At 31.8% G+C, this 13,314-nt stretch overlaps 1 protein-coding gene across 1 annotated transcript; it reads right to left on the bottom strand.

The window, feature by feature from the left end:
* Positions 1 to 211: 211 nt before the first annotated feature.
* LOC148954636 (fatty acid-binding protein-like) lies at positions 212 to 9,196 on the bottom strand. The gene is made up of 4 exons (XM_089086661.1): positions 9,046 to 9,196; positions 7,063 to 7,232; positions 2,842 to 2,943; positions 212 to 364 (listed from the first exon to the last, which is right to left on the bottom strand). Exons 1-4 carry the CDS (start codon positions 9,113 to 9,115, stop codon positions 314 to 316), a joined length of 393 nt encoding a protein of 130 aa, XP_088942787.1. The 5' UTR covers positions 9,116 to 9,196; the 3' UTR covers positions 212 to 313.
* Positions 9,197 to 13,314: the final 4,118 nt, after the last annotated feature.

Below are 13,314 nucleotides of genomic sequence, written 5' to 3'. Positions count from 1 at the left end.
GATTTTTAAATGCTTGTTTTACAGTATTTTTATTGAAAAATGCCTTTGTTGGTATTTGCACTGAAAAAAAAATTACCCCTCCCACTGCATGTTATAATAATGCATTTGCCCCTCACACTCCACTAAATTTTTGACAACTGCCTTCTCTGCTCCTAGGTCTAAGTAACCCGTCAGCCTGGTTTTCAAGCCTAATCTTAGAATAAGAGTCAAATTCTACTTTTAGAAACAAAGTTTATTCATGCCCAAAAAGAACAAGTTCACAGAACTCATTAATTAATTTAGAAACAGAAAAAGTTCACAGTTCTGTTAAACTTTATGCCTTCTTGTACTGACGAGTTGCAACGAGGCCGCCACGAGTGATTGTCTGAAAAAAAAGAAGTTGTTTTAAAATAGAACGGATTCCATTCAACTCACTTATTGCACTCAGAAAAAAAAAAATGTTAAGCTTAAAGAGAAAAACACAGAAGTTAAAAAAAATAAATGGGGTGGAATTGCAAGGGAGGATTATGGTCATTGACATTAAGAGTGCCACCAAAAACTTACTAGGTAGGGGAGGGGGTGGGTACTACCAGGAGTTTGTTTGACAGGATGTAAACGGGAGTATTTTTTTATTCCCATGGACACATTTTTAAATGTCTTCTTGTTTCCTGGGGGGGGGGGGCTGGAGTATAAGCCTATGGCCCTTCCCTGGTGGCACCCAAGGTTGGCATATTCACACTGAATTAATATTAGGACTTGCATATAATCGTTATAGTTTTGGGAGATATATGACTAATAAAATTGCTTCAGGGGGTTCACTGAGACACTTAGGAAAAACAGTGAAATTAATTATAGCTTGTCATCTGAGGCGGACCTTTAATTCTATAAACGGTTTTAAGTAAGATAAAATTTTAGTTTTTAAACCTCAACACTGTTAATTCGTAAACTCTTGAAAATTTATTCATTTTCTAATTTTAAACAATTTCTTATGTGGATCATTTAATTTGCCTCTTTCTTATGTTCCTTTTTGTTATATTTGGGTCCCCTTCAAAGCTGACCCCCTCCATGCCCCAAAACAAGTCCCTGTCTATGTATCTGATTCACACCTATGGTTGATGAATAAACATGGTTGAAAGACTACAAGATTAACCTTGAACCTATTGATCTTCACATAACGTGAAACCCAACTGGTTTTATCCTTGTGGGATACATCAGGTGTACTGTCAAAAAATTATGGTGAACCATTTCAGATCCTTCAAACCCTGCATAATTTCTATTGTGCTGGTGAAGTATTATGATGAACCATATTATTTTGTTGTGCAGGTGAAGCGTTATGGTCAAGAATTTCGCATACTTCAAAACCCGTAATTCTTTATTAATTAGGTGAAGCATTATGATCAAGTGTTTCGTAGCCTGGGAATCCAGTATATTAGCCAGTATAATCCAGTATAATCCAGTAAATAGCCTGTTATGCATCCGAAGCATTACGATAAAGCATTTCGCATCCTACAAATCCTGCTTAAATTTCTTATTATACAAGTGGAATATTTTAATAAGGCATTTCACATCCTTCAAATTCTCCATGATTCTTACTATGCATGTGAAGCACATTATTTTATTATTTAGGTGAAGTGCTATGGTCAAGAATTCTGTATACTTCAGAACCTAGGGATTTTTTTATTTTTCAGGTGAAGAAATATGATGAAGTATTTCGAATAATTGTTTATTATGCACGTAAAGAATGATGATGAAGTTTTGTAGGTGGCTTGAATGAAAAATGAAACAGACAAATTTCATTAAAACTATTATGAACCTGTAGTAGGAGATTTATTATATAACATGTGATATTACCTGGACAAGACAAAGTTGTCTTTTATGTTCTTTTTGTCGTAAAAATTCGTTTAATTCAAAGCAATTTCGTTTGAGTATTGCCGTACCGCTGCTTTTCGGATTTTGTTTTATTTATGTTTTATATTATTATTTTTATATTTTATTATTTTGTGTTTTATATTTTATATTATATTAGTTTTGTATTATTATATATATTATGAAAAATGTTTTATTTATTTTTAGACCAGAGAACTTTGTATAGTAGGAGTTGTCATAAAAATTTCAAAATGGCTAGTGCCCTTTTAATAGTAATAGTTTTAATGATCGGAGGGCAACATTGGAACTGAAATACTGGAAGAAAGAAAGTGAAGGATTAAGCTTTATCAAAGATATTTAGATGATAAAAGTGATAATTCGTATGAATTGTTCAAAAAAGCACAATTTAGTGAATTTTAGTGAATTTAGTGAATTAGAAGAAGCATTTCGCACCCACAAAACCCTGGTTAATTCTTTTATTATGCGGGTGAAAAATTATGATGAATCATTTTGCATCCTTCAAATCCTGCATATTTGTTTAATATAAAGATGAAGAGTTTTACATCGTTCAAACCCTGCATAATTTTGATACGCAGGTGTAGTGTTCTGGTGAAGTATTTCACGTCCTTCAAATCCTGCAGAGTATATTATTAATAGGCTGATAAATTCATTTAGAAGCTTTTGCAAAGTGTAAGTTTTGTTTTTTAAACTTCAATCTTCGTGATATACTTACTTATCATTGGATCAAGCTTCGCCAATAATTGAAGAAGTTCATAAAAACTTTTTTTGATTCCATCACTCCCATCACTATTTTCTAGTTATTAAGCTACTAATAAAGTAAACTAATTTTGGTTTCATTTTTTAGTTTCCACGGCCTCAATGTACGTTTGTGAATGTAAATAGATAGTTTTCTAAGTTTCATGGGACTCTGAAATCCCAGGATCCTTTGTTCCTCCTGGATATTTCACTGTTAAAGGGAGTTTGTCAAGCACTTACCACTGTGAGGTCATCTCCGTTGAAGACCCGTACAATCTTGGATTCACCTTTGCCATCCTTTTCAATTTGTGTAAGAGTGTTTCCATCAAGAGTGTAAGTGCTCTGAAAAGAAATCAATCTTTAATCTAAAGAGTAAATAAATCGAAGCTCCTATTAGAGTTTTCATTTGTAGTGTGAGAAACTCTAAATTATCTTATTATCAAAGGATAAAATAGATTTTTGTGATACAAATCACAGTAAAAACTTTGCTTGAATTCCATGGTTTATTTCTGTGAGGTATTTTTGCAAAACAATTATATTCTTTGTTGTTTCCGGAGAAAAAACTAGCCCCTTCTCTTTTAAAACCGGGTTAACTAATACTGAGCGACGAACTTAAATAAACTTAAATAACTTAATAAAAAGTAATTTAAATAAAAAAACAATTTTTTTTAACTAAAAGTAAGGAGCAACATTAAAACTTAAAACGAACAGAAATTATTCCGTATATGAAAGGGGCTGTCCCCTCCTCAATGCCTCGCTCTTTACCTAAAGTTTTTCATTGTTTTAAAAAATAGATTTGTGAGAAAGAGTCTAACTTTAGTGTAAAGAGCGAGGCGTTGAGGAGGGAACAGCCCCTTTCATATACGGAATAATTTCTGTTCGTTTTAAGTTTTAATGTTGCTCCTTACTTTCATTTTAAAAAAATTGTTTTTTTATTGAATTTTTGAACGTTTTTTAATTAATGGAGGTTTTGATTTTGGCTCACCGTATATGAATAATTAAAAAAAATTACATGTTAATTTTACTTTTATTTGGTTAAATTGCTTTCTCGAAAGTTGTTTAATGTTATTTATGAACGTTTTTACTAGTAATAAATATACGTAACTTATGAATTAACTTACTTAACGAAATTCTATATCCATATATTTTAATACGTATATTAGGGGGTTCAACCCCTAGTCAATGCCTCGCTCTTTGCACTAAAGTTCGAATTTTGTTCCAGTTCTTTAAAAATGACCCCTTAATCACAAAGGCCGTTAATTAGAATAAATAGCTCATATGAAAGTACTAAAAAATCTTTGGCTTAAAGAGTGAGGTATTGACTAGAGGGCGAAACCAATCATATACTTAATAATTTCCGTTTGTATTAAGTTTTGATATTGCTCATTACTTTCAGTTGAAAAACTTATTTATTTTTTATTTAATTTCTGATCGTCAAACAATGCTGGGAAATCCGGCACCCCCTTCATAGCAATGTACTTTCCCCCATGAAAACTTCCTCCAGAGAAAGATCCTCCCACATAGCCCCCGACCCCCCCCCCTCCCCACTACCAGAAAAAAATCCCCCTGAAAATGTCTGTATACTTCCCAATAACCAATACTATATGTAAACATTGGGTAAAGTTCATAACTTTCACCGCTCCCCCACGGGACTTTGGGGGATTAAGTCATCCTAAAAGACATAATTATTATATTTTCGACCATGATGAACAAAATGGCTATCTCAAAATTTTGATCGGATGACTTTGGGAAAAAATAAGCGTGGGAGGGGGCCTACTTGCACTCCATTTTTTGGTCACTTAAAAGGGTACTAGAACTTTTAATTTCCGTTCGAATAAGCCCTCCCACAATATTCTAGGACCACTGGGTCGATACAATCACCCCTGGGGGAAAAAACAAACCAAAAACAAATAAACACGCATCCGTGATCTTTCTTCTGGCAAAAAATACAAAATTCCACATTTTTGCAGATAAGAGCTTGAAACCTTTACACTAGGTTTGTCTGATATGCTGAATCTGATAGTGTGATTTTCATTAATGTTCTATAGCTTTTAGGGGGTCTTTCTCCCTTTTATTGAAAATCAGCCATACTTTCTCAGGCGCGTGACTTTTTATAGGTAGGACTAAACTTGATGAAACTTATGTATTTGAAATTAGCATTAAAATCTGATTATTTTGATGTATCTATTGGTATAAAAATTCCCGTTACCACGAACTGTTTGAAAGGAAATCCATTTTCTTTGGAGACAAATAGCTCCTGCCTTTTAAAGATCTGATTGGATCTGCTGTGAGAAATAATAAGCCAGTAAAAAGTAAGAAAAATTTTGAGTCAAGATGGTCTTTACAAGTAAACTTTTTGTTCCTAATTGGCAATGTCTTTGCTGTGTTTTCTCTTGGTTTTGAGAGTGAATTTTACTGAATCACTAATTTTAGGAAACTGTTGTGACGAAAGCTATCATAGGGAATACACCGGGCAATCCCAAGATAAAATAAGTTTCTTTTTTTATATTTACAAAACATACAAAAAAAGGAAGTGGAGTAAGGAAAAGGAAAAGAAACAAACTGAAAAACCCAAACAAAAACCCAAGTTCTAAACCACAAAAGTATAGACAAGGAACAGTTGTAAAATAATATGCCAAATAGCAGAAAATGAAACAAGCGATTTAAATTCATCTTTAACGCACAACACTACAGAAATCATGACGTGCAGCGGGTTAGGAACAGAACATTTTTGAAAAAACAAACTATTTTTGTAAAATAGCGGAATATTTAATAAAAACTTCAAATAATGACAAAATCCTGAACGAACATTTGAATTCTCGGTTTTAGACTGCGAATTCCAGAGGTGAAATATACAGCGTGCAGGAAATAGCCAGGGAACAAACCTAACAAAACAATTTAGCGAGTACACCCTTGCCATGACTGTACTTTAGTGCGGCAAGTTTGGCGCAGCTGACGCGGAAGGGAAAAACACTAAACAGTTTAATTGGTTGGCTTGGATATTGAGACAAAAACTTCATAGTTTTAAAACAAGCAAAAGAAAAAGTTTGAAAAGTGTGGTTTTCAGGTAAAAATAGATTATCCCTTATGGCAAAAACAAAATTAATGTCCTTGGTGATTTGAAGGACTTTTCTTTAGATTGTCTTTTCATACATAGCCAAAATTGGCCAAATACGGCCAAAAAAAGTCCTGTAACCAATTATTATTATCAAGTTAGGAAATATAAGATACGATACGGAGACCGGTTCTCATAGAGAACACTGGGTTGAGTTAATATCTTCTAAGGTTGCCGATAGCTTAAGAAACTTGCCGAGCTGGAAGGGACATCCAAAGAAATGCTACTGGTGTTAATGGCAGTGTTGCGATTGATGCCATTTGTATTTTGATGCCATGAAAATGGTACCAGTATTGCATCAATTTCTTATTCATAGAAATTGTGTGACTACAAGTATAATTGAAATCACAATCAGGTGTCTATAACAGGACAGGCATGTATAAAGGAAAGTATCAAGGCCCCAGCTTCCTCCTAAATCCTGATTTTTTCTGAATTTCTGGGAACTTGGTTCTTAAATTATCAATGTTTTTTTTCTTATTCATTCCCCCATGGGAGCCCGTAAGGGGGTGCAGGGGGCCGCCCGCCCCCCTGGCTGAATGATACTGCCTTATTTTTATGTTTTTGTTCTGAGATTTCTATCATATAGCATTAAAAGTGACAATTAGACGAGGTTTGCCCCCCTTGAATTCAGCTTATGGGCACCCTTGCCCCCCCCCCTACAAATTTTTTGGGGGTATATACCTGACTTAGTACATACTTCTTGCTTATTATACCTATTGTTTCCTTTGTTTCTAATGCTGTGTTTGTTCTTCTTATTTTTTTTGTGTGTTTTTTTTTCTTTTAATGTAGACATGAAATCCCAGGTTTCTGGTTAAGTCTGTTAATGCACTTTTTTAAGTATATTCTTCTTTGACAATCACTCCCATAACCTCTCAGGTGATACTTTTGTATTCAAGAAGTATTGTTTTATCGGCTATAGTGGAAAATATCGGGTTGAACCAATCGTGTGTTAATTAGTTCATTGTAGCTAATTTGTTAATTATTTACAGGGTAACTTACCATTTGTATTATTACTTCCTAACACTGTATATAAATAGTATAACAGTAAGATCACGGGTCAGGGATTTTTTGCACTACTTCCTCGGCGTGCACAACCAGCTCCTCCCATTTAATCTGTCATTAGCGGGTCAGTGTACAATGTTGAAGCCAAGTTTTGTGTTCAAGAGAAACCTGACTTGTCTACCCGTGAAAAAATTGAATGTCGCTTATGTTTATAGTTGTTTAAATTTTCCCCGGAGCACTTGAATCTCGGTCCGGGTTTTTATAATGGTTGAGATAGGAAATGATCGTACTGTAGTATATCTATACACAGTGTTTCCTAATTAAAAAGTAGTAGAGCGACTTACCTTTACGGTTCTTCCATCCATAGCTTTTTCTTCTTGTTCAACACCAAGTTTGAATGAGGCGTGATGTGATTTCAAGCCAGAGGTGATTATATGGTAGGTGTCGCCTTCAACTTTGTACTCAACGTCTGGGGACCAGGCCTTAGCGGCGGTGCGAGTGGCAATATCAATACCTAAAATATTAAAAAGAAAAATTAGAATTCCTTCTTTTGTTGCATCCATCTTCAGTTATTTTGTATTTCATACATGGATATGCATCTATAGAAGAGCTTACTATTAGTAAACCAAAACAAAAGTAGGACAAACCTAGGTTCAGAAATATGCCAAATTACGTTAACTAGTGAAAAAATTTCTATTGGCGAAGATTTGGTTTGATGTTCATTTAGAACAAAAAGTTTGCTCTTCAGTTCTCCGGCTATGATTAAAATAAATAAGAGATTTAGGATTAGGCATGATTACAACTATACATTCGGTATACTTTAAGAAAAAAAAAATCTGACTCATTACTTTATAAATGCCGAAAATGGCATTTGTCGATGTCAATTTTTCAGTTGATTCTCAAATATTTACCTAATGTGTGTATCTTTTGTTGGTTTTCAGACGAGGAGACCAGACTGTTTATGACAGGATATGACCTTATTCGGGATTGTTTGGCTAAAAAACTATAGATGCATATGTTTTGCGCTTATACGTGAAATACTGTTATAGAGAGATTGTGTCAACGTTGCTGTTTCTAACGGTTAAAATATAAAATTAATTTTTATGGTAATAATAAAAAAAAAGTGTATTAATTAAAATTTTATAATATTATTATTTATTATTAATATTAATATCTAGGCTTTTAGAAATCGGCTTTATATTTAGCAAGGAATTGTGATAAATTCGTTTCTTATTAAATTTAATTTACCATGAGAAATGAGCTTGAAAGACCTTGGGCCTTTGTCCCTTCAGAAACTGAACTAGATTTAAATATAGATTAATTCTCTCAATTAGCAATCTTGTGCATATAAATTTGACTAAAGTTTCAAAGGCCCTGCTTGTGCTCACATGTTTTTTTTAGCTAGTTATCTATTTCTAGTCATCATCACTTTGGACCAATCAGTGCTGCTTGTGAAAGAGGAAGCAAGAATTGACTGGTAGGCAATAGTTATGCATAGATATTAATTTATAGCCAAGTATACTTGTGAATTAGAATAATGCAAGGACAAAAAAATATTCTGTAAATTATATTTGGATATATGTTGGATATAAAAAGCTGATTTAATAAAGTTTCTCCCAGATAAAATGTAGAAAAGCTGGTAATCTCCGACCAATATCGTACTACCCCATAAGCTAGTTTAAACTAGGGCTACTGTGCACGAGGAACATGCACATTATTTTATAAGCCAAAGTAGTTTTGGGAATTTCAAATTTGTGCTATTGAACGATATTTTAAAAAGCTGCATATTTACGACCCATGTCGCATTGCCCCATATGCTATTATAGACTAGAGGTACTGTGCTCAAGGAATATATACATTATATTTTAAGCAATATTAGTTTTGGGCAAATGAGTAGCTGAATTTGAAATGTGTGCTACTGATCAAAATAGTAAAAAACTGCATATCAGCGACCAACGTCGTATTGCCCCATAAGCTAGTATAGACCAGGGGTACTCTGCACGAGGAAAATATTCATTATGTTTTAAGCACAAGTAGTTTTGGGCAAATGAGTAAGTGAATTTCAAATTTGCCGCAAATAAAAAGACACAACACAAAAGAAAAATTTAGCACCTTACTTGTCACCCTATTTTAGAAGTGAAAGGTATCAATCTGAATACATTCATTTCAGAAAAATAAACTTGATTTAGAGCCCATCAATGTTTATTTCTAGCTTTTAAATAATGTATTTTTTAACGGGGCTCAGAATTACGTTAATTCGGCGTTCCGCAAGGCTCAAACCTGCGCTTTTTTATAATAAATCTCTATACGAAGCGAAAACGACTTACCAATTTCTTTCATGTAATCATCAAGATTTTCACTCTTGATGTGTTTGTATTTTCCAGCCCAGTTAACCATTTTGAGAGTATGCAAAAAAAGAAGTGATGAATCCAAAACACTTTTGACTGATTGAATATTTTGAAAGGTTCTGTCAGTCCATTATATATCAAATCCTTTATCTCTTGTTTTTTTTTCCAAGGGGCAAAATTCAAAGGAGCCACATCAAATATAGATAATGTGCAAATATTACTTGACATTTTTTTTTATCGAGTAATGTCCAATTGTTACAGATAAAAAACGTCTGCAAAAAAACTTTTGCAGTTTTTATGTCTGCTTTGTATATTTAAGATTGCTGGACCTAAATTAGAGAGTTCTAATTAGATAAGTTCTAAATTGGAAAATCAATATAAATATATATATATATATATATATATATATATATATATATATATATATATATATATATATATATATATATATATATATATATATATATATATATTGAAAGCGAGGATTTCTGTTAAATAAATAATTTTTATACCTTTTAAAATAGCTTTACGGGGTTTGAGGGACTCTCTCGTTTTATTCCGTGTGATTTTTTCTTTACATGGTGTTCGTTCAAAAAGCGAGGATTTCTGTTAAGTAAATAATTCTTATATTTTTTCCGTTCAATTGAAAGCGAGGATTTCTGTTAAAATAAATAATTGTTATACCTTTTAAAATAGCTTTACGGGGTTTGAGGGTCTCTGTTGTGTTATTCCGTGTGAGTTTTTCTTTAAATAGCGTTGGTTCAAAAAGCGAGGATCTCTGTTAAATAAATAATTATTATATTTTTTCCGTTCAATTGAAAGCGAGGATTTCTGTTAAATAAATAATTGGAGAGTATTGTCAATTTAAAATGGTTTAGAAATAAAAAAAAATTAACAAGAAATGGTTGAAATGGGTTTTGAGGGGGATGGGATTGCATGGAAGGGTTAAATAAATAATTCTTATATTTTTTCCGTTCAATTGAAAGCGAAGATTTCTGTTAAATAAATAATTGTTATACCGTTTAAAACAGATTTAAGGAGTTTGAGGGACTCTGTGGTTTTATTCCGTGTGATTTTTAATTTACATGGTGTTCGGTAAAAAACAGAGGATTTCTTTTATATAAATAATTGTTATAATTTTTACGTTCAATTTAAAGCGAGGATTTCTGTTAAATAAATAATTTTTATACCTTTTAAAATAGCTTTAAGGGGTTTGAGGGAACTCGGTTGTTTTAGTCCGTGTGATTTTTTCTTTACTTGGTGTTAATTCAAAAATAGAAGATTTCTGTTAAATAAATAATTCTTATAGTTTTTACTTTCAATTGAAAGCGAGGATTTCTATTAAATAAATAATTGGAGAGTATTGTCAATTTAAAATAGTTTAGAAATAAAAAAAAATTAACAAGAAATAACTGAAAAGTGTTTTGGGGGAGATGGGTTGATTGGCAGAAGGATGTATTAGCGTAGTTATAGTGGAGGCCGAGTTGCTAGCGAAAAACCCGTGTGGATGAGTTGAAATAAAAATTTTTAACAAGAAATGGCTGAAAAGTGTTTTGGGGGAGATGGGTTGATTGGCAGAAGGATGTATTAGCGAAGTTATAGTGGATGACAAGTTGCTAGTGAAAAATCTAAGCTAATAAGGGTTTTTGACCGTAAACTCTAGTTTTTTTGTAAGAAAATTATGGAAAATACAATTTGTTGGTTCATAGGTGAAACTTAAGTCCAGGTATGGATCGAAAAATAAAACATTTCTGTAGAATCTGAGCTAATAAGGGTTTTTGACCATAAACTCTAGTGTCAGGCAAAAAAATTATGGAAAATACAATTCTCTTGTTTAAATATGAAACTTAGGTCAATTATCTGATTCAAATATGAAACTCATGTTCAGTGTCGGCTACTCGTAATAATAAGGACTGATTGTTCTCGTTCAATATTTTTTTTTCATAAAAGAATACTATTTTTTTAAAATTCGAAATTATTCAACTTTATTTTTTTTTGTACTTATCTTAAATTGACAAATATGCTTACGGCTTTAACAATTGTACTATGTGATTGGTCAGAGACACAATTTGGCTTTCCCACTGCTATTCTATGTCTGGATATCGACACTACCTAGTCTATAGCATGTATTAAATCACTATTTTTTACACAGTAGAACAATAAACACACGAGTCATATCTTTTAAAAAAGTGAAGATGGAGCATTTTAATAAAGTGTGTTCACATGTCAATGTTATTGTAGCATTGATTGCTAACAATGATAAGTATTTGAAATGAAAGAAGTAAAAATGATAGCACAATCAAAAATATATATGTGTATTGTCATGACAGTATGGAAGTTAGTTTCTTGTAAGTACCAAAAAATTCAACTCTCTTTATGGTGGATATGCAAGAGTGAGATATCCTACTCTGCTACTAATATCATAAACCATATCTTTTCGACGTGCCGAAACTGTTACCTGTGTAAAAATAATGTGATAATAGACAGTGAAATTGCCAGAAAAATAAAAAGGGTATTGTCAGAAAATATAACTATGGAATATAAAGATGAAACAATGAAAAACAAAGCACCAGCAAACGTTACTGGCATTGATCAAACAGTGAATGAATCAAATAATACCAAAGACGAAAAGCATATTGAGCCTGTTCATGAGACACCAGTAAAAATTGTGTATCATTCAAACTGGAATAATGATTATTCTACTGATTATGAACTAAGAGAAGACAATAACTACAATATCAAGAGAGAACATGGTGAACTATTTTATGAAACAGATTCAAAATGTCCAAAGTTAATCATTGATATTAATAATATATCATAATATATTTTTTGTATTAATATTCTACATAATATTATTTCATTAAAAATATTACATTGTTATGTGTTCATTATTTTTTAGAGTAAGCTAGCATATTAAGCGTTTAGAATGTCTATTAAAACATCGACGATGTAAGAAAAGGAATTTGCGTACATCTATTGTCAGACACATGGGATAACATTGTCAAAATCTAGGTATCAGATTGAAAAATTGTAGGTAAGTAATTAAGTAACAAATTCTTTCTTGAAGTCACCTCTTGGATACACAATACAGAAATGTCATTAAAGAAATTATGAAAAAATTGTAAGTAAGTAGCAATTTCTTTCTTGAATTCACCTGCTTGATAAACAAAGACATTTCGTTCAAGAAATTATGACGAAATTCTAAGTAAGTAACAAACTCTTTATTGTTTACACGACTTAGATACACGATGTAGAAATTTAATTCAAGAAATTATGAAGAAATTCTCAGTAAGTAACAATTTCTTTCTTGAAGTCAACTCATGGATACACAATACGGAGATTTCATTCAAGAAATTATGAAAATATTTGTAAGTAAGTAGCAAACTCTTTATCGTTTTCACCTATTGGATATACAATACGGAAATTTCATTCAATAAATTATGAGAAAATTGTAAGCAAGTAACAAACTCTTTCCTGAAGTCACCTCTTGGATACGCAATACACAATATGGAAATTTCATTTAAGAAATTATGAAAAAATTGTAAGCAAGTAACAAACTCTTTCCTGAAGTCACCTCTTGGATACACAATGTAGAAACTTCATTTAAGAAACTATGAAAAAATTGTAAGTAAGTAACAAATTCTTTCTTGAAGTCACCTCTTGGATACACAATACAGAAATTTCATTAAAGAAATTATGAAAAAATTGTAACTAAGTAGCAAATTCTTTCTTGAATTCACCTGTTGGATAAACAAAAAGACATTTCTTTCAAGAAATTATGACAAAATTCTAAGTAAGTAACAAACTCTTTATTGTTTTCACGAGTTAGATATACGATGTAGAAATTTAATTCAAGAAATTATGAAAAAAATTCTCAGTAAGTAACAATTTCTTTCTTGATGTCAACTCTTGGATACACAATACGAAAATTTAATTCAAGAAATTATGAAAACATTTGTAAGTAATTAACAAACTCTTCATTGATTTCACATCTTGGATATACAGTACAGATACTTCATTCAAGAAATTATGAAAAAATCGCAAGTAAGTAACTTTTTTTTCTCTTTATCACAAACAATTTTCACTTAGCTACACGATGTAGAAATTTAATTCAAGAAATTATGAAAAAATTCTCAGTAAGTAACAATTTCTTTCTTGACATCAATTCTTTTTTTTTTCAATTTTACGTTTACTTCCATGAAAAAAACTATTTTTCGTTATTTTTTCTTTGAAAAGTTGGTTTCTTAT

The sequence above is a fragment of the Artemia sp. Qi Xiang Cuo genome, chromosome 3 (genome assembly GCF_049724085.1).
Source record: "Artemia sp. Qi Xiang Cuo chromosome 3, ASM4972408v1, whole genome shotgun sequence".
Classification (NCBI taxonomy): Eukaryota; Metazoa; Arthropoda; class Branchiopoda; order Anostraca; family Artemiidae; genus Artemia; species Artemia sp. Qi Xiang Cuo.
This window is presented reverse-complemented; position numbering and strand designations above follow the sequence as displayed.